The 25,457-nt window shown below is 45.4% G+C and overlaps 2 protein-coding genes across 7 annotated transcripts in view; both read left to right on the top strand.

The window, feature by feature from the left end:
- The first annotated feature begins 9,591 nt into the window (after nt 1-9,591).
- On the top strand, nt 9,592-15,946 carry CLP1 (cleavage factor polyribonucleotide kinase subunit 1). 2 transcript variants are annotated; one of them, XM_069107673.1, is made up of 3 exons: nt 9,592-9,797; nt 13,234-13,864; nt 14,851-15,946. In XM_069107673.1, exons 2-3 carry the CDS (start codon nt 13,259-13,261, stop codon nt 15,520-15,522), a joined length of 1,278 nt encoding a protein of 425 aa, XP_068963774.1. In that variant the 5' UTR covers nt 9,592-9,797; nt 13,234-13,258; the 3' UTR covers nt 15,523-15,946. The 2 variants fall into 2 exon arrangements, with proteins under 2 accessions (XP_068963774.1, XP_068963773.1); XM_069107672.1 differs by having other exon boundaries at nt 9,593-10,417.
- Nucleotides 15,947-19,302: 3,356 nt separating this feature from the next.
- Nucleotides 19,303-25,457, top strand: part of ZDHHC5 (zinc finger DHHC-type palmitoyltransferase 5) — a 23,022-nt gene continuing 16,867 nt past the window's right edge. The window contains exons 1-4 of one of the 5 annotated variants that reach the window (XM_069107667.1): nt 19,307-19,454; nt 21,124-21,206; nt 21,884-22,021; nt 22,964-24,170. In XM_069107667.1, coding sequence (XP_068963768.1) covers nt 24,067-24,170 — 104 coding nt within the window. In that variant the 5' untranslated portion in view covers nt 19,307-19,454; nt 21,124-21,206; nt 21,884-22,021; nt 22,964-24,066. Of the gene's footprint in view, nt 19,455-21,123; nt 21,207-21,517; nt 21,541-21,883; nt 22,022-22,963; nt 24,171-25,457 lie in introns of those variants that run through there. The other 4 variants (XM_069107666.1, XM_069107669.1, XM_069107670.1 and 1 more) reach the window with 4 other exon arrangements.

Here is a 25,457-nt window from a genome sequence, read left to right as displayed (position 1 = left end):
GAATGCTCTACCACAGATGGCGCACAAATAGCCTGTGTGAACATCTGAGATGGCTACTCCAAATTGGCACATCCTGAGTTGCCTTTGAGCTATCTGAATTCCGCTATGCTGATAGAGCACAGCATCTTCTCTGATGTGGGCACACCATGATGAGAGGACCTGTGCCAGTGTCTCCCACGTCACATAATCAATTCCAAAGTTCTTAAGGGAGACCTTGAAAGTGTCCTTGTGACCCTGACTTCACCCTGTTTGCCTCAGTTTCCTCATCTGTGAAGCAAGTTGGAGAAGGAAATGCAAAACAGTATTTCTGCCAAGAAAACTCCAAACAGGGTCATGAAGAGTTGGACAGTACTGGGGGAAAAAATGACTGAACAAACGCTCAAAAAAATGACCTAACAACAATTTCAGTATAAACAGTTTCCTTTGTAATTCTATTTATTTTATACATTTAAAAACCTTATTTCATAGGCTTCTGTAGACTTCCAAAGGAGCCTACCACACACAAAAAAGGTTAAAAACCTTTACTCAAAGACTATTATAAATTGCAGAGAAGGTGCTGCCAGGCATTGCTAGAGAGAGTTCCCCATCTGGGAATTCCTTATATCTAAGAAATTGAAGGTCCAGCCCTATCCCCATCCAAAAAAGCAAGCAGGTGGTAGCTTAAGGCGGAGTTGGTAGAAGAAGTGACTTAAGAAGGTGATAGGAGACAGTGTCTAGGAAGGCAGAAAAGAGGAGGAAACTGACAAAGCCTGGAGGAGGAAGGACCCCCAGGAACTATCATAGAATGAGAAGCAGAAGAAGTCACCAGAAGATCTTAAACTAAAGGACAAAGTTATCAAAGCACAGAGATGCTTTGAGTGGTAGTCTTTTTCCTGAAGGGCTGAGAAGCTGGAGCTAGGCTCAATGAAAAAGATTGAGCCACACAGAGGGGGAAATGACTAGGGACTTAATTATCTGTGGAGAGACCGTGAAAAGGGAAGGCAGGTTGTGTTTGTTCTTTGTTTTTGAAGATGACCATGACATCAGGGAAATGATGACATGACTTCAGTTGACATATTTTTGCAAGGTCACCAGCCTCACTTTCTCCTCCAGAGTCATCTGGATCCAGTAACCAGATATTCATCAGGATGACTGAAGATGACCCAGGATGCAATGGGAGACCCTAGTTCTTTTAGGCAAAGGCCTTTTCAGGTTCTCACTTAGAGTGAGGTAATGCCCATTCAATGAATAGGCCTCTTTAAGAAGTGAGTCCAGGGATTGCCCCTGTAATTAAAAAAAAAAAGAAGTAAAAAAATCCAAGCTGGGAGGAGAAGACCGTCAGGGTTGCTGTTCCAAAGAGAAACAGTTACCATAGACATTCACTCTAAGCTATGAGGGCCCAAAATACAGCCATTAAGTGGAACTTGAGCAGCAACCTATTGTGGTCCAATCTATGAGCTTCAGAGTGAACTGGGTTTAAAGTTTGAGACTGGAAGTGAGAAGAAGAGAGCAAAAATGTTTATTAGGGTATCTTTCCATGTTCAAGCAGCAGAATAAGGAGGAGGATATAGGAATAATAAATGTAAAAGCACATTAAAACTTCATTTTTAATTTCTCTAGAAATGCTAAGAAATACAATTTCTAAACCTTTCTCTTTAGGAAAATGGGTAGTGCAAAATCTAATGGCCTTTCTTGGGAGATGAATTAAAGCTAAGCAATCTCCTCCAACCTTGAAGCTATTGGCTCCAGGACCCAACCAAGGAAAAAACCCTCCTCCATGGAAAGGGAAGCAACCTCTCCTATTGAGTTCTGATTCTCTAGGAAGAACTCCATTGATTCCTTGAAAGTAATGGTCCATGAGGGTTGGGATAGAAATTTGCTATTGCTCAAATTACTCAAATACATACAAATATAAATATGTATACACATACATATATGTATAGATTTACTACTAGATATACCATAGATACATGTATCCATCATAGATATGACATAATATACTACATACACACATACATATATACTATATGGATAGATAGATAGATAGATAGATAGATACACACATACACACACACACCCTTCACAAACTGTATGTTCTTTAGAGGCATCTAAATGGTACACTAGAGTGCTGGGCCTGGAGTCAGGAAGACCTAACTTCAAATTCAGCCTAAGATACTTAGTAGCTGTATGAATGTGGGCAAATCACTTAGCCTCTGTTTGTCCTATTTTCCTCCACTATAAGATGAGAAATAATAATAACACCAACCTCAGAGGATTGTTATTAGGATAAAATGAGATAATATGTGCAAAGTACTTAGCCCCACACATGGCAGATGCTATCTATGTATTTCTTCCCTTCCCTTCTTGAATATCAATCCAGATGTTATTTTGACCTCTCTTTTCCTTGTTCAAGATTCTTAAAAATGTTACGTGAAATCATCTTGTGATACATAGTCGCGTTGGAGGGCACAAGAAACCATGTCATTTTGGACACCTCTTTTTTCCAAGCCAGATACGTCTTGAATTAAGTAATGTAATATTAATATTAAATAAAATTGCTTCTGTCAGATTTGAGCCTAAAGAGAGCATTGGTACTAATATTTTATTTAATATAACTGACAACTGTATAACAAGATAATTTGGTCACATCATGTGCATAATTAAGTGGTTTTGTTCTGTTTGTTTAAAGTTTCTTTTGCAAATACAGAAAGCTTAAAATAAAATAAAGCCTTTAAAACAAACAGACTAGTGATGGTTTGTTAAAAGAGAAAAAAAAATAAACTATAAATGTAGTGGAGTTCTGGAATGCTGCCCCTTCAAATTACAACAGTTGGATGAATTTGAGATTACCAAGACTTAATTCAGTTGAGTGGTAGAGTGGATAAATGCTAGAGGAAGAGACAGGATGCCCTGGAAAATCCCACTTCTGAAGCAACTGCAATTATTATTAGTTTCATTAAAAAAAAGTGGAGGAAAAATGTTTTTTGCCAGATTTTGACGTGCATTTGTTTGGACACCCTCTAGTGTTGTCCCAAGTGTGTGTGTCTGTCTGGGATAGACTATAGATGGGTTGTGAGCTGGTCTCAGGGTTAAAAGGATGAAGACAGACTAGACTGCTTCTCAAGAACTGCATGCCTCTCTTACTGACCTCAAGCTTCCCCAAAGCAAGGGTCTGTCTTTTCAATACTGATATTTACCATTTGTGTTACTATGTGGCAACATAAATGGATAAGAAAAATCACTGTCCTTAAAGAATTAAAGAGGAATATTACACAGAGATCATCAGAAAGGAACATGACAGGTGTGGGCTGGCTGCAACACCAAACCAGTGAGGACCTCTGCCAACAAGAGCAAAGAAATGTCAAAAAACCACTGGACAAGAGGAAGAAGAGATGGCCTGTTCATGCGTAAAGAGTGAGGGTGACAGCTGAGCAGCCAGAGAGCTCCACTGGCGCCCTGAAAACGTCAGGAGGAATCGAGGAAGTCTTCCAATATGTTGGCTCTGCCCCTTGCAGCCAACTTTTGGGAGAATGTGGTCAAACATGGATAAGATTAGATCTGTTTCATTTGAGGGAACTCTTGACTTGATGAGATCACATTGAAAGTCACTGAATTTCACTGAACTTGTCTCATCATTCCTCATAAAATAGGGATGTTAGTCCCTAGAGCACTTACCTCATCACTTTGTTGCAAGGCTCAAAAAAGCAGGATGATATCAGTCAAGTGCTTTATAAACTTTCAAGCACTATCAGTTAGCATTATTAATTAATTAATTATAAATGTTATTTTTGCAAGGCATCTCAGTAGGCCCTGGACAATACAAAGACAGTACAAAAAAAGCAGTTCCTGCCGTCAAGGAGCTTTCATTCTCCAGAAGAGGAAACATTTACAGAAATAAGAAAATTCAAGATAATCTGAAGGTAGAGGTCACTAAAGCTGAAAGATCCAGGAAGACTTCCCAAAGGGAGGGGTTTCTGAGATAACCTTAAAGGAAACCCAGGCTAGATTAGCTTGTTGTTGAGTCTTGTCCTACTCTCGGTGACCCCATTCGGGGTTTTCTTAGCAAAGATACTGGAGTGGTTTACCATTTCCTTCTCATTTGACAGATGAAGAAACTGAGGCAAACAGGGTTAAGTGATTTGCTCAGGGTCACACAGTTAATAAGTGTCTGAAGCCAGATTTGACTTCAGGGAGAAGAGTTTTCCTGACTTCAACCCTGGCACTCCATTGTCCAAGTCACTGAGCTGCCCACTAGATTAGTTTATCAGCTCCTGCTTCTCTAGACAAAGGGGACAAGAGAAGAAATATTATGAGAAATAAAAGAATCACAGGTGGAAGAGATTTTAGAAATCACTCTAGTCCAACTTACTCATTTTGCTGATGAGGAAACTGAGACCCAAAGATGTGAATGTATTTGCCCAAAGTCACACTGATTTGTGGATTATATTATGTCCCAAACACCCTGTGAAGTAACTGGTATATTTTTTACCCTCCTTTGATAGGTGAGGAAACTGAGCCTGAGGGACAAGCTTAGACAACTAGTAAGTTGTAGGGAAGTGATATTGAAGACCAGGAGATGTGAGGGTAGTAGTATTAATATCAGAGGCTGGCCCTCAGCTCCACCGCTCTCTTTACCATACCATAAAGAGGGGACTTTTTGCCTGGACTGTTGCAATTACGCCTTGGCCTCTCTGCAACCAGTCTCTTCTCTTAAGGATGCATCCATCCTCCACAATGCTAATCCTTAAACATGGATCAGCCCATGTCACCCTCCTACTCAGGGATCCATGGCTCTGTACCTGCCTCCAGAACAAAAGAAAAACTTCCCCACCAGGCATTTAAACCCCTCCACAATCTGGCCCCCACCTACCTCTCCAGGCTTCCTTATAGAACTTGACCTCATTGGCTTTCTGTTCCAAACTAGGCTGGTAACAATTTCCTGCATGTAATATGATATTTCATCCCTCTCTTCTCTGCCCCCCCTCCCCTCTGACTCATAATCTTCCTTCAAACTCAGCTCTAGTGCCTTTGCTAATTTCCCCAGTCATGACATTCTCTCCTTGACATTTTTCATTACTTTGTATTTCTCTTGGATTTTTTTCCCCTCATGTACACTTTCTATCCCCACAGTAGAATGTAAGCTTCTAGAGAGTGGTTTCACCTTTGTCTTTGCCTAGGCAATGGGTAGGCCTTTGCCTACCCAATGGCACTTTGTACAAAGTAAACACTGAGGTAAAGACATCAGAGGTAAGAGTTTTTCACCAAGTTAGTGAGATACTAAAAAAAAAATAGATGCTGTTCTCATATATCCTTAGGGTTAGAGAAGAACTTGGAGCTGCCTAAGACAGGAGCTCTTAACCCTTTCTGTTTCTCAAAGAACCTTTTGGCAATCTGGGGGCCCCCTTCTCAGAAGAATGTTTTTAAATGTATAAAAGATACAGATTGCAAAGGAAACCAAATATTTTGGAATAAAATTATCGAAATATTTTTTAAAAGCTCATAGACTCCATGTTAAAAACTTCCTCTCTGAGGACCTCAGAGATCATTTGACAGAGAGGGAAATTGAGGCTTAGAAAGGGAAAAGTTCTTTGCCCAAGGTCATAGAGGTAGTATTGAAGTTGGGTCTCCCAACTCCAGTGGACTTCCCACATCAGGCAAATGAGAAAATTAGACTAAAAGCAAGGAGAAAGCCAGTGATGAAATAAGCATGGGAGACATTTGTATAGATGGTAGATGATGGAACAATGAACGCCACAGAGACCAAAGTCAGAGTTCAATTCAATTGTATTTAACACATATTGAAATTAAAGTGAGGGTTCTGGACTCTTTAAACACAATGTACAGCAGAGCAAGAATTGACTCCTTCCTACTTGGCTGTTTGGTGTGAAGGGCCCAGCAAGGTTAGGGAGGCAAAGTATTGGCTAAGTCAGATAAGAGCATTGATTGTGAAGTCAGGAAACCTGGGTTCAAATCATGGTAGTTCTGCCCCTTAATTTCCTGAGTGGTCTTGGACAAATCTCTTCCCTGTTCTGGGCTTGTTTCATCATTTGTGGCATGGGAGGAGGCATGATGATCCATCTATGGGCACTTCTACAGCTATACTGTTGATGATGAAGCATGTTCTTTGGCTAAGTTTCCAATAAAAGTAGTAACGCCTGTAATACCTTCACAAAAAGGGTTGTTTGTGTAGCTACAATACACTCAAGTACCACAAATTAGGCCTGAAAGTGGTTTTAGAGACCATCTAGTCCAGGTCTGCACAACCTGTGGCCAGTGGGCTACTTATGGGCACGCCAAAGGATTTCCAGCGACCCTCGAAAAATGTAGAGGATGTCCAAACCCAGTTCTTTCTACTTCCCAGTCCAATACTTTATCCTTGAAAACTTTAAAGGATATGGACTGAAGTATAGAAAGCTCAGGTGGGGAAACTCTACCAACACAGGTTTACATTTTCTCTGAAAATTCATAATCTTTGATGCTTTGGGTGGGAAGAGATTAAGTGTTTTTCTTCTTAGTTCTGAGGGCTACTCTCTATCCCCTATACCAGTTTCCCTCCTGCAATTTTGAAAACTTTAAAAGTGCCATCAATGTTACTATGTTTTGCCTCTAACAAAGGCATTCCCCAAGTAGGGGGTGGGGCAGAAAGAAGACTGAAACTACAGAATTTAGATCTGGAAGTCTCCCAGACATTATCTGCTTTGAACCCCCTTATTTCACACAATATGAGACTTAAACCAGAAAGGAAGAGTTGTGAAAAAGCAGCAGAATTCCAAACCAACATCTCTGACTTCACTTCTATTATACTTTACTACACCTGGCTGCCTAACACCAGGTGAAATTTAAATATAAAATGCTTTCTTCCTGCCTCAGTTTCCCTGACCTTTAAAAAAATTTTTCTCATTGTACACAGTGACAGCAACAGTATGTGACAATCAACTATGAATGACTTAGCTCTTCTCAGCAATACAATGATCCAAGACAATTACAAAAGGACTCATGATAGAAAATGCTATCCACATCTAGCCAAAGAACTGTTGAAGTCTGAATGCAAATTGAAGCAGACTTTTTTTGCTTACCTTATTTTTTTTCGTATTTTTTTCCTCTTGGTCTGTTTCTTCTTTCACAACTGTGACTAATATGGAAATGTTATACATGATTGCACATATATGATCTATATCAAATAGCTTATCATTTTAGAAAGGGGGAAGGAGAAAAATTTGGAACTCAGAACCTTGTAAAAACAAAAACTAAAAATTGTCTTTCATAAAATTGGAAAAAAATACTATTAAATCTAAATAAATTTGGTTCCTAACAATTAACAAAAACCTAGTTTCTCTCCCTCCCACTTCTCCACACCCCTATTGAGAAAAGGAAAAAAAAAAGGCCACTGTAACAAATATTGGTTGAGCAAAAGAAAATTCCTACTTGGCCATGTCCAAAAAAAGGTCTTATTTTACATCTTGAGTCCATCAGTCAGTCAGTCAACAAACATTCATTAAGCACCTACTACGTGCCAGGTATTGTTGAAAGTAATGTCTTACAGGAGGTGAGTAGTATGCTTCATCATTGGCAACTCTGGAATTCTGGGTAATCTTTGCATTAGTTCATAAATCTTTAGTCTTTCAGAGTTGTTTTTCTTTATAATATCATTGTTTAAATTATTCTCCTGGTTCTGGCTGCTTCACTTTGCAGAGGCTCATCCCAATTTTCTCTGAAATAATCCCTTTTGCCATTTCTTGAAGCACAGTGGTATTCCATTAGAAAAGCATACTGTAATTTGATGAGCCGTTCCCCAGTTGATGGCCCTTCTTGGTTTCTAGTCAGTTCATACAATTTCATTAATCATCTATTTTGTTCCAGGCACTATACTAAGTGGGGGTACAAAGAAAACTAAGACAGTTTCTGCTCTCAAGACTTCAGTCTAAGGGGGGAAGACAACATGCAAACAATTATATATAATCTATATATGAGATAAATAGGAAATAATCCTATTGGACATTGGAAGTAAGGGGAATCACAGGAAAAGGTATGTTGAAAGTGGACTTTTAGTTGGAATTTGAAGGAAGCCAGGTCAGCCAGGAGGTGGAGATGAGAACATTTCAGGCATGGGGAACAGCCAGTGAAAATGCCTGGAGTCTGGAGAGAGAATGTCAGTCCAGGAACAGCAATAAATCTGGTGTCACACTGGACAGTTACTGAGTGATGAGCTAGTATAAATATTTCTGTACATAGGGATTCTTTTCCTCTTTCTTTAATCTGCCTGGGGATATTTATTTTATAACGCCAAAAAAAAAATTGTATAAGATACCTTCTCTGAAGGTCCCAGAGAGTGATGTTTATGGGAAGCCATCACTGTCCTTGTAGTGGTTAAAGTATCAGTGACTTGAGAAATTCAGAAATTTCCTGTATTTCTGGGACTTTGTTCCTTTTACTCAGCCCCCGTCCTGTCCTTCCCAGACCATCCAACACTGGGACTCTGGTTGGCAGAGCAGTCCCTTGAATCCTCTGTCACCTCTCAACCTCTCCATTTAACGGAGGTTCTGGTTAAGTCAACATGATTGAATGACTCACCACCACCACCACCACCACGACCGCCACCACCACCAAATTTCATCCCAAAGCATTCTTTAGGCACCTAATATCCAGGAGACACAGATGACACCAAACCAAACAAATCAAATAGAACCTAGCCTAGAAGGACCCGATAGTGGATAAGGGCTAGTCCTGGGCTGGAAACGACTGGACTTCAAATCCAGAACACGGTGTGACCCTGGGCACCTGGGTAACCTGCTGGCTTCCGCCTCCTCCTTTTGGATGAGGATGCTGTACCTGTCTCCTTCATCACAAGGATCACATTGGTTAACAATCGTGAAGAGCTTAGCGCAGCTCCTCCTACATAGTAATTACTATACAAATATGAGAAGTAAAGTGATTTGCCTGGTTATCCAAAGTAAATAGCAAAAGTGGGTTTGAACCGAGGTCCAAGACCTTTGCAGCGCACTGTTTATCTCGGATTTGTTTTGAATTTTATTTGCTTCTCTGTTGTTTATCCTGCATGTCTTAGAGTCGTTTGCGTATTGTCTCCGCCGTTCCGCTGTAAGCTTCTCGAGCGAAGGGAATGGATTTTTTTTTTTGGGGGGGGGGGGCGCTTTTTTTGTAACCCCAGCATTTGGCACGGTGCCTAGCATACAGTAAGTGCTTAACAAATGTTGCTGATTCGATTAAGCAGGTATTTAACAAACGACTGTTTATCACATTTTAAGAAGTCTGAGGTTTTCATAGGGCTTTGAAGTTCTGCCAAGATTTCTAAAGCAGGCTTTGTAGACTGTCTAGTCCAAATGTTCCTCCTCGATTTTACAGCCGGGAATACTAGCGACCAGGGACGTTACTTTCCCAAGGACATCACGCTGAGGAGCCGGAAGAGCTGGCACCGAAAGCAAGAAAGTGCACCCAGGCGGGTTAACCGCGGCATACCGGGGAGGTGGCCGTGGTGAGCGCGGAGGTAGGTGGGAAGGCGCGAGGCCCAGCAACAGCCGGCTGTAGATGTGTTCCGCGACCAATCAGGAGAAGGGATTTCAGCCCCGCCCCTAGCCACGTGCTCTGCCCTCCCAGGAGCCTTCACGTCCAAACAATCGGCCAGACTCCAACTCCCGGGATGCACCGCGCGACGCTGAGTGGCTCAGGCGAGGGACCGACCGGAACCCCATTTCCCAGGAGGCCTCGTGCGCACTGCCGGAAGAACATAGCTCTCTACCTCGTCTGGCTTCCTCTTCCCCGCGGAAGGGCTGCGAGGGCTCTGGTTTCCGGCAGGGCTCCCGGTGAGTGGCTTCTCCTTGGGCTGATGTGGGTTCTCCCTGGAGGGAGTGGGGTGAGTTTTCCCCCGCCTCAGGGGGGAACTGAGGTGGTGGGGACGCTCGCTCACTGGCGTGGGGGACGGAGGGAAAGAGACGAGCGCCCTCGCCTCCGAGGGGGAGCTCCCGGGAGGAGGAGGGGCTTCCCTCCGGCCGTGCGTCCTCGAGTGACCACCGTCTTCGTCACGTGACCCGGCCCTCTGCGTAGCGGACGGCGAATTCAAATGCGCACGGCGTCAGAGCCGTTCCGGCCCGGGATGAAACAGGCCGGAGGACGGGCGCTGACTTAGAGGGCCCGTCCCTGCGAAGATGAGAAAGCGAGGCCCGCAGACGTTGAAGGCGCTGGCCTAAGGTCCCGCGGGTAATAAGGGCGCCAGGGCCGGGGCAAGAAGCGGAGCCGCTGGGACCAAGGCGAGTGAGGCCACGGGCCAGACTTCCCGGGAGGGCCCTGCAGCCGGAGGGGGCCTTACCCGTGGGGGAGTGGAGGCCTAGACGGACCGGCTCGAGGCGACCCAGCGGGTCCGGGAGGCCGGCAGGGACACGTCTTTGGCACGTACATGTTTGCGTGTTGTCTTCCCCGTCCTCGGGTAAGCTCTCGGAGTGCAGAGGCTGCTTTTGCTTTGTATCCCCGGTATGCCTAGCACAGAGCACGTGCTTGATAAATGATTGTTGGTTAGTTGACTATTATTTCCATTTTATTAGCGAGGAAGTGGAGGCTGGCAAAGGTTAAGGTAACTGCCCGTAGTTATACAGCTAGTAAGGTTCACCATCAGGATTTGAACACAGGACTTTCTTATTCCAAATCCAGCCAGCTCTCCACTAGAGAGGTTCATCTCTTAAGAAAGCGTTGTTTGGGGCAGCGAGGTGGGGAGGTGGATACAGCCCCGGCCCTGGAGTCAGAGGACCTGGGTTCAAACTGGCCTCAGATACTGGCCACTTACTAGCAGTGTGACCCCGGGCAAATCACATAACCCTGATTGCCTTGCAAAAAAAATGTTTTGGGGGGGAAAGCATCACCATTACACACTTGTGCTTCTTCCTGGATACTTCTTGTTGATCTCTGGAGTTATAGGAAACTATTTAACGGTCAGAAGTTGACAGAGCTGGAGACCCCTTTATTAATGTTATTTACGTATTCATGACAACAAAATAGGTGTGGTAGAAAAAGACACTATACTTGGTATTAGCCATGTTTGAATCCGCATTGTGTGAATGGGGTACCTGACCTGGAGTCAGGGAGACCTAAGTTCAAATTCTTCCCCAGACACTTATTAGCTGTATAACCTTTGTAAAAAATCACCTTACCATTTCAGGCCTCAGTTGACTTATTTATTTATTTATTTAAGCAATTGGGGTTAAGTAACTTGCTCAAGGTTACACGGCCAGTTATTTCTGGGTGTGGTGCTGAGTGTCTGAGCCCGGGATTCGATCTCCAGGTCATCCCAACACTGGAGCCGGTGCTCTTACTGGCTGAGCCACCTGGCCGCCCCTAAGCAATTGGGGTTAAGTAACTTACTCAAGGTTACACGGCCAGGTGTTTCTGGGTGGGTGCTAAGTGTCTGAGCCCGGGATTCGATCTCCAGGTCTTCTCAACACTGGAGCCGGTGCTCTTACTCGCTGTGCTACCTGGCTGCCCCAGTTGACTTATTTATAAAATGAAAAAGTTGGACCAAATCATTTTTAGCTCTGAATCTTATGATGATATTGGCATAATGGGGAGGCAATGCCTGTAGTCAAAAGACCAGTGAACTTAAATCTGAGGATCTAGATGTAGCTATGTAATTTTTGGGAAGTCACTTCATCTTCATAAGTTACTCATCTGTAAAATGAGACTTCAGTCTCCAAGATTTCTTCTTGTTCTCACAGTTTGTACTTTTGTAACTTTTTCTTTGAAACGGTCCATTTAGTTTTGACAGAGAATTAGGCAGCCCCTATCTTTGAACTTACATTCTATGATGGGAAATAAGATAAGTATACAAGGAAGTACAATATAAGGTAGGATGTGGGTGAGAAAGGTAATAACCAATACCACCACTAAAATTTGTATGGTGATTTAGGGCTTTCAAAACCTCCTTTGATCTAATATCATCTTCAAAACCAAGTCTAAGGTTATTAGAATAGGTATTGTTTATCCCCGTGTTACAGATGAGGAAACGGAGGTCCAAAGAAGATTTACTTGATTTGCCCAGGTTCTCACAGCTGACGTGTTAGAGCACAGAGATTTGAACCCAGGTCTTCCCAGTTCCAGATGTAGTGCTATATGTTTCTGACACAGGATCATAGATTTAGACCTAGGGGTGAACACCTTCAGACTTTTCCTTTGCTATGCATCTCACTACTCCTGGTTCTTGCTTCCTTCTCTCCTCTGTTAATCACAGTAGCTAGCATTTATATAGTATTTTAAGATTTACAAAGTAATTTGCATATGTAATTTGATCCTCACAACATTATGAAGTAGATGCTATTATTATTCTCTTTTTACTGATGGGTGAAACTGAGGTGAGAGAAGTTAAGTGACTTGCCCAGGGTCAACACAGTAAGTGTCTGAACCAGAATTTGAACTTGGGTCTTTCTGACACCTGGCTTCCTAAGCCCTTTGTAAATGTGTGCTCTGCACATAGTAGGCACTTAAATGTTTGTTCATTTGAGTCGAGCTCAAACTGTTTTGCCAGACAGTGAAGCCCTCCATAATCTGGCCTCATTCTGTCTTTCTCGCTTTCTATCACCTCGTTCCATTCCTTGCATTCTGTGTTCTAGCCCCAAATATCAAACTCAGAAAGAAGCTAGGTCCACTAAACTGTACTTGGGGATCTCTGAGGGTGCATATTAGCTTAGAAAACCACAGTTAACATTATCTATGTATTTTTTTTATTTTGATATTTTCCAGTTATACTTTAATCTGGTTCAGACCCCACCCCGTGTGTTTGACACCTTTGCTCTAGCCAAACTGGTGCACTGAGAGCCTCGTCTCCAGTGCGTCTATAACTTTCCTGCTGCTGTCTTTACTTGCATTCTTCCCTCTGCCTAGAATGTTCTTCCTTTCCAGGCCTGTTGAATTCCTATTTACCTTTAAATCCAAATCAAATGCCACCTTTTCTAAAAAAAACCTTCCCTAATTGCTGTTCTTGGTAATGGTATTCAGCTTCAGATCCCACATAACCTTGTTTGACAACTCTGTAATAAAAATATAAAACATTACATATTACAGTTTATCTGTGCTTGTGTCTCCCTGTATTAGGTTGAGTTTTATGAAGACAGGGACTGAGTCTTAAGTCAATTTATATGTCCCACAGGATCTAGCACAGTGGTTTACATGAAGTAGGTGCTTAATAAGAGTTTTTTGCCAAATTAAATGACTGAAGTTTTTCCCTTGTCCTCTCATCCCTTAACCTATGTGCTTCAGAGACAGTGCCCACACAGAAGAGAAGATGGCAGAAGAATCCAATGATGAAAAGAAGCCACTGGCCAAGTTCGAGTTAGAACGAGAGACAGAACTACGTTTTGAGGTGGAGGCTTCCCAGTCAGCCCAGCTGGAACTACTGGCTGGCATGGCAGAGATCTTTGGCACAGAACTGACTCGAAACAAAAAATTCACTTTTGACGCAGGTGCCAAAGTTGCTGTCTTCACTTGGCATGGCTGTTCTCTCCAACTTAGTGGGCGCACTGAGGTGGCTTATGTCTCCAAGGACACTCCCATGCTCCTTTATCTCAATACTCACACTGCCCTGGAACAAATGAGACGGCAGGCAGAGAGAGAGGAAGAGCGAGGTCCTCGAGTGATGGTAGTTGGCCCTACAGATGTGGGCAAATCCACGGTATGCCGCCTTTTACTCAATTATGCTGTACGACTGGGCCGGAGACCCACCTATGTGGAGCTGGATGTCGGCCAAGGCTCTGTGTCCATTCCTGGAACTATGGGGGCCCTTTACATTGAGCGACCTGCAGATGTAGAGGAGGGTTTCTCTATCCAGGCCCCACTGGTCTATCATTTTGGCTCCACTACACCTGGTACCAACATCAAGCTTTACAATAAGGTAAGATTTAAATTGGGATAGAGAAAGGGGCTGCTATTGGGGATGAAAACTGGGGATGCTTTTGGGCTGGTTAAAACCTGCTAGTTTTCCATTTACTTCCATTGTTGCTGTATGGCTTATATTATGACATACATACATTCAACGTACATAGCTGGTGTGTGTGTGTGTAAGTTTTGGTAAGCATATTTTTTTTTTGGATGGTAAAGTTTATTCCAAAGGTAAGTACATAATGCTTTGGAGTGGGGAAACCAGAGAATAATTCAGAAAATGCCATGATTTCCAGTCATATTTATGTGATATTTAGCCCAAACTATTACTGCAAAGAAATTAATAGTCAGTTTTTGATATTTCTTATAATACCACTATAAAAGTCATCCTCTGGTGCTGCATAATCATTATATGGAGGTATCCCTGATTGTTTGAATGCTCTGGCATCTTCTTACCAAATTAGAAAGCCTTTAAGTGTGGACTTAGGGAAAAAAGGTGAACAGGAAATGGGGGAGTAGGATTATAAATGTACTCTATGTCTCTTGTGTGAGGACCAGCCTAAGCTCAGTTCTGAGATAGTTTGGCTTTAGGAGTGTTGAATTTTCCAGTCTTCATTAAGTTCTGGAGAGGTTAAGAACTTGTCAGTGAAGGTGGGTATTCCCACACCAATAAAATCTTGGATCCTAAGACTTGATGAAAAGTGTAAATAAAGGACATTGGATATCAAATAAGAGAAATTGGGTTTGAATCCCAGGTCTGCTATGGAATACTTGTGCAAAATATTAAGGTATTTTGACAAGGCATAGAATTTGGTAGGCCTCAGTTTTCTTGACTAGAAAATGAGAGATGAAATGGACCTTAACGTCCTTTACATCTTTAAATCTGATTATCCACTTAGGAGACTGATTGAGAATAGTTGGGCATTGCTGAAAATCAGATGGAAAATTACAGCAGATTTTTGTGGGTTTGACTTCTCACTGTGACCCTTCCTTCTACAGATTACTTCACGCCTCGCAGATGTCTTCAATCAACGTTGTGAGGTGAACCGCCGAGCCTCTGTCAGTGGCTGTGTCATTAACACCTGTGGGTGGGTCAAGGGCTCTGGCTACCAGGCCTTGGTGCATGCTGCTTCTGCTTTTGAGGTGGATGTGGTGGTGGTGCTGGACCAGGAACGACTGTACAATGAGCTGAAGCGTGACTTGCCCCACTTCGTGCGCACTGTCCTTCTCCCCAAGTCAGGAGGAGTTGTTGAGCGATCAAAGGACTTCCGCCGGGAGTATAGGGATGAACGCATCCGAGAGTATTTCTATGGTTTCCGAGGCTGTTTCTATCCCCACGCCTTCAATGTCAAGTTTTCTGATGTGAAAATTTACAAGGTGGGGGCTCCCACCATTCCAGACTCATGTCTCCCTTTGGGAATGTCACAGGAGGACAATCAGCTGAAGCTGGTGCCAGTTACCCCAGGGCGAGACATGGTGCATCACCTGCTGAGTGTCAGCACAGCTGAGGGCACTGAGGAGAACATCTCGGAGACCAGTGTGGCTGGCTTCATTGTGGTGACTAGTGTGGACCTGGAGCACCAGGTTTTTACTGTGCTCTCTCCAGCCCCTCGCCCACTGCCCAAGAACTTCCTCCTCATCATGGACATCCGCTTCATGGATCTCAAGTAGGGATTTCTGCATGTGTCACAGGGACCCTCCACATACATCCACGGGGGGAGGGCTCTTGTGGCCAGAAACTCCTGGGTGAAACCGGTTTAGTGGGAAACAGGCCACCTTTGAGAATGAATGGTAACCTGACCCTTTGAAATTGTATATTCCTCTTGGTTCATGACTGGTGACTTGGCCTCAGTAGATCTGGGATGCCAACTGGGATTTTCAGAGACCCTGGGAAAACACCGACCCTATCTCACTGTGTTACTAGGTGGTCCAATAATGTTCTTCCTTTTGGCTTTTCATCCTTAACTTATATTTCACACACTATCCTTTTGTCTTTGTCCATGGTGGGAGTACAAATTGAAGGACATCTTTCATGAGAGTTCATACTTTTAAAAAAGATTTTTCTAGTTTTAATAAATATTTTTGCAGCCCTTCACCCAAGAGTGTGTGATTGATTCTTAAATGCTTGAGAGAGGGGCAAAAATGAGAGGGTATGTGTCTGTTTGGTTAAGACTGTAACAGCTCAGAACTAATACCAAGAGACACCTGACTCTCTGCCTCCTGGGCACAGAAGCTCTTGGCTTTGGACCTGTAGATGCCCTTGGAGTCTGGTTGGTGAGTTATTGTGTTGGTTCTCTTGGCCAGGCGCTGAATCTGCTGTCGACACCAGCCCTACCGAGGACAATTCAAGAGGCAGGCAATAGATGTGGGGGCACAGTGTCAGATGTGCCTATCATCTTCAAGAGAGCCGCAGAGGAGAGTAAACAAACTATCTCCCCTGTTGCCTATCTTGATACTTGGAGCCAATCCTTGCTTCAAACTTCAAGGTAATTTAAGCCTTAACGTGGCAAAGAGCCAGACAGCCCATTCCTCTTGGACAGACAGCTTCGTTCCTAGGTAGGACAACATCATTTAATAGACACGTTGTCAAGTGATGCTATTCCCTCCAACCCAAGATAGGTGTAGGCACACTTTGGTCATCTTTGTACAGTTCCTTACCCCTTGATCTCAGAGGGGCCCGTAACTTGCCATATGTGGCTATGAGATAATGCATAAAGTGTATTCTACAGCATTATTCTTTGCTGCCCTTATAACAGTCAGTACTTAGTTCAAAGATCAATGGATTGCTTTGCTACCTTATGTTAAAATGTAAAGCTGAAGCCTAGATTTATCTTTAGATATGTCATAACGTTTGTGGAATGTACCCAATAGAGGCTGCTGGAAGTCTATAGGTTATATACTAAAGTAATATTGTGAGTAAAATATCCAGTGCTAGCTACGTAACAGGTGCTCAATAAATGTTGGCTAATGAGGATTCTTTTTCCCATAGCAGTTTAAATCGTTAAGCCAGTTATTCCCTTTTTGATTTGTGGAGGACCTGGCACTTCAGGCCTTCTGTAAAACTAGGGTGACAGCCATCCTTCTAAGAGCACTTAAGTGGTATTCTGGGAGCTCAGTGTCCTCAGGAAATGCTTACTCTGGTTTGGGGTTGGGGGGGGGGGCGGTTAGGAGGGGTTGGTTAAGTGGAGTATTTTTCCATTTGGCCAGGAGGTGTCAGTATTGACAGATTCCGGACACTTTTTCTGAAGTTGAAAAGTTGTTAGGTGTTATGGGAATATGGAATTTTAACAAAATTATTGATGCTTTTTGTTTTTATATCACTTCCATTCTGAATTCATGACCCTCCTCCTTCCCATATTTCCTCCCTATCCTCTTTTGACAAATAATTTTTTAAGGGGGAGGGGGGAGGTAAAGGCCAAGTCTTAAAGCTACAGAAAATCAAAAAAGAAATCTGACAGCTGAAATTGACATGTATCCCAAAGAAACATTTCCAAAACACTCTGAAGCACTTTGCAAATGGAAATAATAATAATATCCTGTATTTCTTAGATACTTTCTATGCAGCTTAGTGAACTTGTCTTTTTCCTCACAAGATATTGGTGAGAGGTAGGAGTTCTTTTAAATTATTTAGAAGGATAAATAGGCTCTTGGCAAGAGATCTTAAGCCACACGAATTAAATGCAAGAAGGGAACTAAGTCCTAGAGCTCTTAATCCACTCCTGTATCCCCACCTGATGCTGAAATATTAGTAAGAACCTGGAACCAATTAAAACTACAAATTTGTAGTTGAAAAGAATGAGGAAACTGATCTGCCCAAGGGCTTACTTATTATTGAAAGCATTATATATGGTGTTTGCCAGGCTTTCAAAAGAAGGTCACAGCTTCCCCAGTTGAGTAAGGGTGAGCGGCGTCTGGCTCCTGTTGTAATCGGTGACGAGTAGCAAAGGGGAAGAGGGACGGTGTGGAACTTGGGGTGCCACAGGAGCTTGTCTGTAGAACATAAAATAATTTTAAGTGTCCGCTGTGCGGGGGCACATAGCAAAGTTTAGAAAGGGGCAGCCCCTGCCCTCAGGCTCTCAGTACAGTTGGGAACAAGACTGAATTAGAGACTGCAACAGTAACTTAAGTCTAATATAACTTTAAAGTTTGCAAAGCGCTTTGTGCTTATCTCGTTTGATCCTTGCCACAGCCCTGTAAGCAAGTGTTACTGCTATCATTAGCACCATTTTACCGACGAGTAAAGTGAGATTAGAGGCTCCGGCTCCCACTGGTTGTGAAAGCCTGAGGAGAGATCTAAACTCCAAGGTCACCACCCACACTGCTTTAGTACCTGATAAGTGCTTTGGAGTTGCAAAATCCCTACTAGTCTAGTCCCCTGCCTCGGGATAGCCCCGCCCTTTGAAGCTTTCCGGCTGCGGACCGGCCGTTTCAGTTTCTTGTAAAAGCTGCCCTGGGAGCTCTCCACCCTACCCCCTGGGCCCCTTCATCTTAGAAAACCTGAGAGTCTCCTGGGAGTGGAGAAGAAGCTAGGGCCCTTCCCGGCCTCTCCCAGGCAGCCTGCCCCGCCCTCCCTGGTCATCTGAACCCGGATTTCCCTCCCCCGCCCCCAGCCTAGAGAGAAGGTGCAGTCTGCGGAGGGCCCTTCCTGGAACCTGAGAATCTCCTGCCACCAGGCGTTCTGGCTGGCCTGCGAACTGGTGTTCTGATTGTTTAAATAAAGTTCCTCCAACAAAAGGGACTATTCAGTTTCCCTGGGGCTGGCCAATGAGGGAAGGGACTGGAGCAGGAAGAGGGCGGGTCCTTCTTGTGAGTGGTCGAATTAGACGCTCGTCTGGACTGTACCACGCATCTTGAAGAGACTTGGCTCCGACAGACGCAAAACTGCCTGCTTGACTGGTTTAAACGCTAGAGTTTAAGAGTACTGTTAATAGGTGTCTTCAGATTTGTGAAGGCTGGATACAGGAGTAGTAAAAGAAGGGGTAAGGAAGATGGAAATACTCCCCTCGCTACTTCCTTTTTTCCGAACACCTGCGTAATATGTCCGCCCTCTACCCAATCGTCTGCCGAGTCCCATGGTCATGCGCGCGCAGCTTCGACGTCTCGTGCGCCTACGTCGCTGTGCCTTGGCGGCCAATCAGAAAGCGAGCCAGCCGCGGCCACTGGGGGCGGGGTAGGAGGAAGGGGAGAGGAGTTTGCGTGCGCGCGCGCGCCTGAGAACGAGGTGGGCGGGGGCGAGAGGGGGCGGTCAGTGAATGGGAAAGTGGGCGGGCAGGCGGGCGGTGCGAGCCGCATGAATGGGTGAAACGTGCCCCGCGCGAGACTCAGCGCGCGCCGGGGCTCGGGCGGCCAATGGGAACGCGAGGGAGCTCGAGACCGGCCTTCGAGGACCAACGGCCGCGCGCCTGCTGCCGAGAAGGAGCGTCGCCGGGCTCGGGAGCGCGCGGGGAGCGGGGGCCGCGCGGAGCGGGGCGGGCGTGGAGCGTGCGGGGGCCGCGCGCTGCCTCTCACAGTCCGGGCGGACGGAAGGACGTACAGACTGGCTGGCTGACGGGCTGGCGGGCGGCACAGCCGGGGGGGCGGTGGCGGCGGGCACCGCGCACGGGGTGAGTACCGGGGACACCGGCCCCTGCGGAACCGGAAGTGCCGGGAGGGAGGGTGGGTGACCTCCAGGGAATGGGGAGCCGGGGCCGGGGCTGCCCGGGGACCCCACCCCCGGCCCAGCTCCCCTCGGCCGGCCGGGAGAGGCTGTGGGAGCATCGGACGTGCGGCCGCTGAGCCGAGCCCGGCCCGACACCCCCCCCCCCCCCCCCCCGGCCCGGGGGCCCCCCGGCCGCCGGCCTTCCCCCCCTCCCCCGCCTGCCTCCGGGAGCACGGCGACCCCCCGGGGCTCAGTCCCCCCAAACCTCCTGCCCGGCGGCGGCCCAGGCCTGGGAGCTCACGCCGTGCTCGGGCCGCTGCCCCCATTTTGCCGATGGGGAAACTGAGTCGCTGCCCCGGTTACACAAGTGGGGCTCCGGACCCGCGTCTGAGCAGGCAGGGTGGCCAGATAGGAGCCCCGCGCTGGGAGGCAGGTGAGGGGGGAGTCGGGGCTCTGCCCCTCGTGGGACCCGAGCGAGCCCCGGCCACTCGGTCCCCTGCCTGGGCCTTCGTAAGGCGAGCCTGGGCAGGGGCTTCGTGCGAGGCTGCCTCGGCTCCCGGCGGAGCGGCCGGGCCCTCTGGCCCTGCGGCCCCTGCGCCGGCTCTTCCGGACCCTGGGGGAGCCCCTGCCCCACCGCCCCCCGCTGGAGCCGGCCTGAGGCTTCCAAGTGTCCCACCTTCCGCGGCGGGGAGCCTGGCGCCTGCTTAGCGCTTTCCGGGGGCAGCCCCGGCACTGGTCCCTTCTCCATGTTCATCCCCGTCAGCAGGACTTCAGTGGGACTCTGTGACCCCCTTAGGGTGCTGCTTGTCAGGCACTGGAGCGGGCTGCCATTTCTATCCCCGGCCCACGGGACAGATGGGGAACTGAGGCAGACAGGGGGAAGTGACTTGCCCAGGGTCACACGGCTGGGACGTGTCCGAGGGCGCATTTGAGCTCAGGAAGCTGAGCCTGCCTGACTGCAGGGCCAGCACTGTCTGTCCCCACAGGGGGGACCGGACTGGTGATTTCTTGGTGTCACCTGGATATTCCCAGATGAAGAAAGTCTGGCCAGCACCGGTCAGTGCTTTCCTGTCTTGGAGACTGGTCTGGAGCACTGAGCCCTATGTGTCAGGCAGGGCCGGAGCCGCAGGTCATTCTTGCATGCTGCCTCTCCTGCACAAACCTCCCAGATTTTTGTGGATTCGGATCGTTCTCTTGATACTTACAGACGCTTTCCATCTCTTCTTGTAACTTGAGACCTATCAGCAATCACCACATCCTTCTGATGTGACCAAGAAAAGCTTCTCCACTCTATACTTGGTGCTTTTCTAGATTTTATCCTGCTTCCTTTTTACATAAATCCCCCAAGCATCTCATGCAATGCCCAGATTATGTTTACCTGCACTGTATTTCCAGTATCTTATATCCTTTTGTGACCCTGCCCTCCCACTGTATGAGCCCACATTCATAATAATTTTCATTGTATAAAGCAAAATATGAAATAATATTACATTCTAGACTAGATGACTACGCACTGTAATGCGTGGATTTCATCTTTTCTAATCTTTGGAGTTCAGAAAAAGGTTTTTGTGCCATGGATATCGTTTCTTCTATCAATAAAATATGAAGAATTTTAGTTTTTTTTTATCTTGCAGCTGTCTACCTTTGTCACCATTCCTAAATTCTAGGTAGTGAGCCCCCTGTCCTGTTGGGGAAAGAGCTGGATGCTTTTGGATTGGTATGTCATTGATTCTTTTCCATAATTGAGGCCTTTATTTCTTGATCCTAAGCTGGTAGATCTTTCTGCCATTCTCCTGAAGTTGAGGGATCAATAAGTGGATGAATTAGAACTAGTCTGAGAGATAGTTTGTTAGATTGGAATGAAAGCTGGTCTTGAAGTCATTGAGATCTGGGTTCAAACCCTGCCTCTGACAGGTACTAACCTTGTGACTCTGGACAAGTCACTTAACCTTTCAGTGCTGTGGGTAAATCTCCAAGACACTAAATTGCCAAGAAGGTGCCAGTCTGCCTTGATAGAGGGAGTTTTCTCTTTGCCTGGATCAGTGAAATCAGTAAGTCCTGTCCCTAATTCACCATTACATGTCCCTACACTTGAGAAAGGTAGTTTTTTTAATTAAATCATTCACTTAGCTGTATAAACTTGGAAATCCTGTGTTTCTGAGACTCCCTCTTAGAAGTATGAGTATGTTTTAATTGCTATTTACTTTTAAAAGACTCTTTAAATGGAAAGCAAAACAGAGAAACCTTTTCTTTTAGTTTAAAAAACAAGCAGCTAGTTTAGTTGGTAAATCCAGAAGGGAGGAACTCTGAGGGCCTCCACCCCCAAGGTGGGAGAAGAAGTTGATTCCAGTTTGTGCCTTGGTGTCCTGATTGCCGTTATCTCCGAATCTCCAGGGAGGTAAAGGTGGAATTCCAAAGTTGGAGGGAAGTGAGAACCTTCCTACCTATGTTGGACTTGAAGAAGTCACTTTCTTGACATAATTCCAGAAGAGTTCTCCCCTTTCTGGCCCAGTGGTGGATGGAGAATAATATGTATGTATTTGTGGGAGGTCAGGGGGTGTGTGTACTCACTCCCAAGTTCTGATCCAGTGACTCATTAAATAGCCTCTAGCACATCTCTAGGCTTAACTTGAACTGAGTAGAGAGGGAGGCTGTGTCATCATATAATAAGAGTAAAGTGCTTTGAGATCACCAGATGAAAAACATCCTATAAAAATCCAAAGGGCTAGTGTTACGTTGCTACTGTCATAAACAGTAATAATTGTTACTGTTAATCACAATTAAGTAGGTGGAGCTGAGTTTACATCTTAATGGGCCGTTTTAAGAAAGAACTGTTGAAGTTTGCTTTCAGGATTGTCAATTTAAATTGAGATAAATAAGAGTGCTGAAATACATTCAGTTCTTTACCTTTCTGTACAAAGCTCTGCTTTCCTTGACTATACAGCTCTGGCTTATCTAAGATAATTACCAGCCACTGCCCCTTTAGAGAGGTAACTATAAAGCAAACAAAATATGTGTTTGTGTACATATATTATGTATATTTTACAAAATAGGAAAAATGGGGGTTGGAGTATTTTATCTTGATTTCAAGGTGATTATTCCTCTGTTGTAACAGTAATAATAATAATAATAGCAATATACTCTTGGCTTAAAGGCTAATTCCTTTCTGTCTAGTAGGCCCTTGTGTGAGTTTTTTGCATACATGAAGTCTGTGACTACCTATTTATGTCTGGTTGAATTTGGCAGTCCCTCCCTAGGGTGAATTGATTCTGCTAAGTGAGCTGGGGGACAAGCCCTTTACCATCCCATCTGCATGGAAGTTATGGGCTTGAGATAGGACAGGTTTTGAGAGAAGGGGGAAAAGTCTCCTTAGAAGACATAGAGCAGTCTGTTAGGTGTGAATGCTGCTGGCATACATTTGGAAAGCTTCATCCATAGATAAATCTCTCTGACATGGCCTTTTGTTTTCTTTAGGTGACTCCCAGTGACTCAGAGCCAAAAGGTGGAAAGAGGAGAGAGCCCAGAGGGGATAAGAAGAGCCCCCACTCAGGAGAACCTCTGAACCTCTTTCATCTGCCATTATCTGCCAAAACACAGTCAAGTGGAACCAGCTCCTTTATCTACCTTTGACAGAGTGGAGAGTATGGCTTCTGGGATTTCCAATTTCCGCTTTGTTTTACATGAACTCTACAGAAACGGTGGCCCTTGACGGGCTGTGGAATAAAAGAAAGAGACCCAGGATAGACTGGCTCTCCCTCTCTGTTCCCTTCCCCCCATCCCCTTCAAAGGGAAGGATTTACAGCTCAACCTTGCAGCAGCTGTTGCTCAGCTTTAGCCGCCAAGAGAGAAATAAATAAAATTAAACCACCATTGCCAGGCAGCCGGTCCTGGTGAAATTGAGGTGTGGGGGATGTGGCACCAAGGAGACTACTCGAAAGGGGCAGAGATTGCCATGGAAACAGACTCTCTTTGAAGCTGGAAGGGGGACCCACCTGAAGTTTCTCATTTGGATTAAAGTTGAACAAGACCTGGTTTGAATAAGCCCAGTACACACTTTTGGAAGTGTGGCAGACTTGGTGTCAATTCAAGGGGCATTTGTGCTTCATAAAGGAGTCCTGTCAGCAGCTCTCCTCCCTTGCCCTGGGTGCCATTCTTCCCTCTTCTTTCCCTTCAAAGACCTGTCTCCACCCATGAGCTCGGCTCTGATCTGTCTGCCTGCCCATGTTCTCAGCCTGCAGCCATTTGCATGTATACAGTCCACTGCTCCTTCTTGCCTTTTAAACTGTATAAGTTGTGCTGCTTAATTCCCACTCCTGTCTCATCCTGGGGAGGGGGCTATTCAACTGTTGATTTCTCCTTTCCCCCTCCCATGCTTTTTGTTTCATTTGAAATCCTCTGACCTTTGCTTTTTTTTGGGAGGGGGAAGGGCAGTAGTTTTAAACTCAAGTCCCCAGGTTTCCTTCTGTGCTCTCCTTCCTCCTTGTCCCCATTGACCCTACATCCCATTTTCTTACCCATTCTGCCACTGTGTGGGCCTGGGCTATGCGGCAAGGCAGATCTCCCACCAGAGCTCCAACATGCCCGCAGAGTCCGGAAAGAGATTCAAACCCAGCAAGTATGTGCCAGTTTCGGCAGCCGCCATCTTCCTAGTGGGAGCCACGACACTCTTCTTTGCCTTTACGTGAGTTTGACCTTAGTGGTGTTCTTCAGGGGAAGCGAGATGGTGGGCATTCTTTGTAGTTACTACTAGGGATGTTTCCTAGCAGTGGTGGGGGGAATCTGGTACCCAGAGAGATGGAAATAAAAGGGGGAGTAAGTGGAATTCTTAGGGGTATCTTTCTTTTGTCCGACTTAACCGGTGACTATATAACCAGTTTCCCATTCTATGGAATTGTAGATGTCTTCCCATTATGCCACAGAGCCCAGCCCCATCATTAGGTAATCCAGAAAGGGCAAGGGCATGGGAAGAAGCCGGCAGAGACCTGAAGAAGTTTAAGCAATCAGTTGTGAATAGACCTGTGTGAGGGAACCAGGGAGCTCAGAGAATGGGAATGATTCTTGCAAGGCATCTTGAGTCCTCATCTGGCTGAACTAGGAGAGTTCCAAGAGTTTTCCAATTGACACTTTTTGCTAAAATGTTTTCACCTGCTGTCACTCTGGTGGTTTGGTCTTTAGATTCAGGAAGGCTGAGAGTGTGTTGGAGAGGCCAACAACTGTCTTCTGTCTCAGAGAAGAGGACTCCATTAGAATGCCCCTTGATACAGAAACCTTGGAATATAGTGGTGTACTGTAACACCAAGGAAAGGCAACTTCCCAAGGTTCAAAATACCAGCATAGGTGCTCTCCATTTTATTTAGTGACAAACCAAGAACAGAGAAGATCGAAACATGACATCATTCAAAATACAGCATTTACTAAGTGTGATTAAATAATCTCCAAGTACTACCCCACCCCAGGACCTTCCAATCATTCAATCAATTACAAAGTCCCTGTTCTAAATACCATTCCACCCCTAGGCTGTACCTTCATTTAGTCCATCACAAAGCACAAAAAAGGTCAAAAATTCCGCACCCCTGGATCACAATTGAATCTACCCCAGAGTTACATCAAGTTTAAGCACAGCACTTAATACCCAAATGGAGGTCTTTTCTTCATCTTGACACGAGGCAAGTTCTCGGCAATCTTAGTTCCTGGGGAGACAAGGCTTAGCAAGGCCACAAGATACATTGCCAGTCCCTTCATTAATTCATCCTCTGTCTGTAGAACAGTCCTGGAACCCCTGAAAACATTAGCAAAACCCTTTCCCAGGATTTCTGTAAACATACAACAAGAAAATCCTTCTTCAGGGCTTCTGAACCAACAGAAAGGTTCCCAGACCCCTGCAACAACAGCACTGTCCTTCACCAGTGGACAGTATTCACTCTGTCTGCAGGACAGTCTCCAGACCCCTGCAACAACAGCACTGTCC

Source organism: Petaurus breviceps, unplaced genomic scaffold (assembly GCF_028583685.1).
Source record: "Petaurus breviceps papuanus isolate PSGF00001 unplaced genomic scaffold, PetGlider_PUasm1.0 90195, whole genome shotgun sequence".
NCBI lineage: Eukaryota > Metazoa > Chordata > Mammalia > Diprotodontia > Petauridae > Petaurus > Petaurus breviceps.
This window is presented reverse-complemented; position numbering and strand designations above follow the sequence as displayed.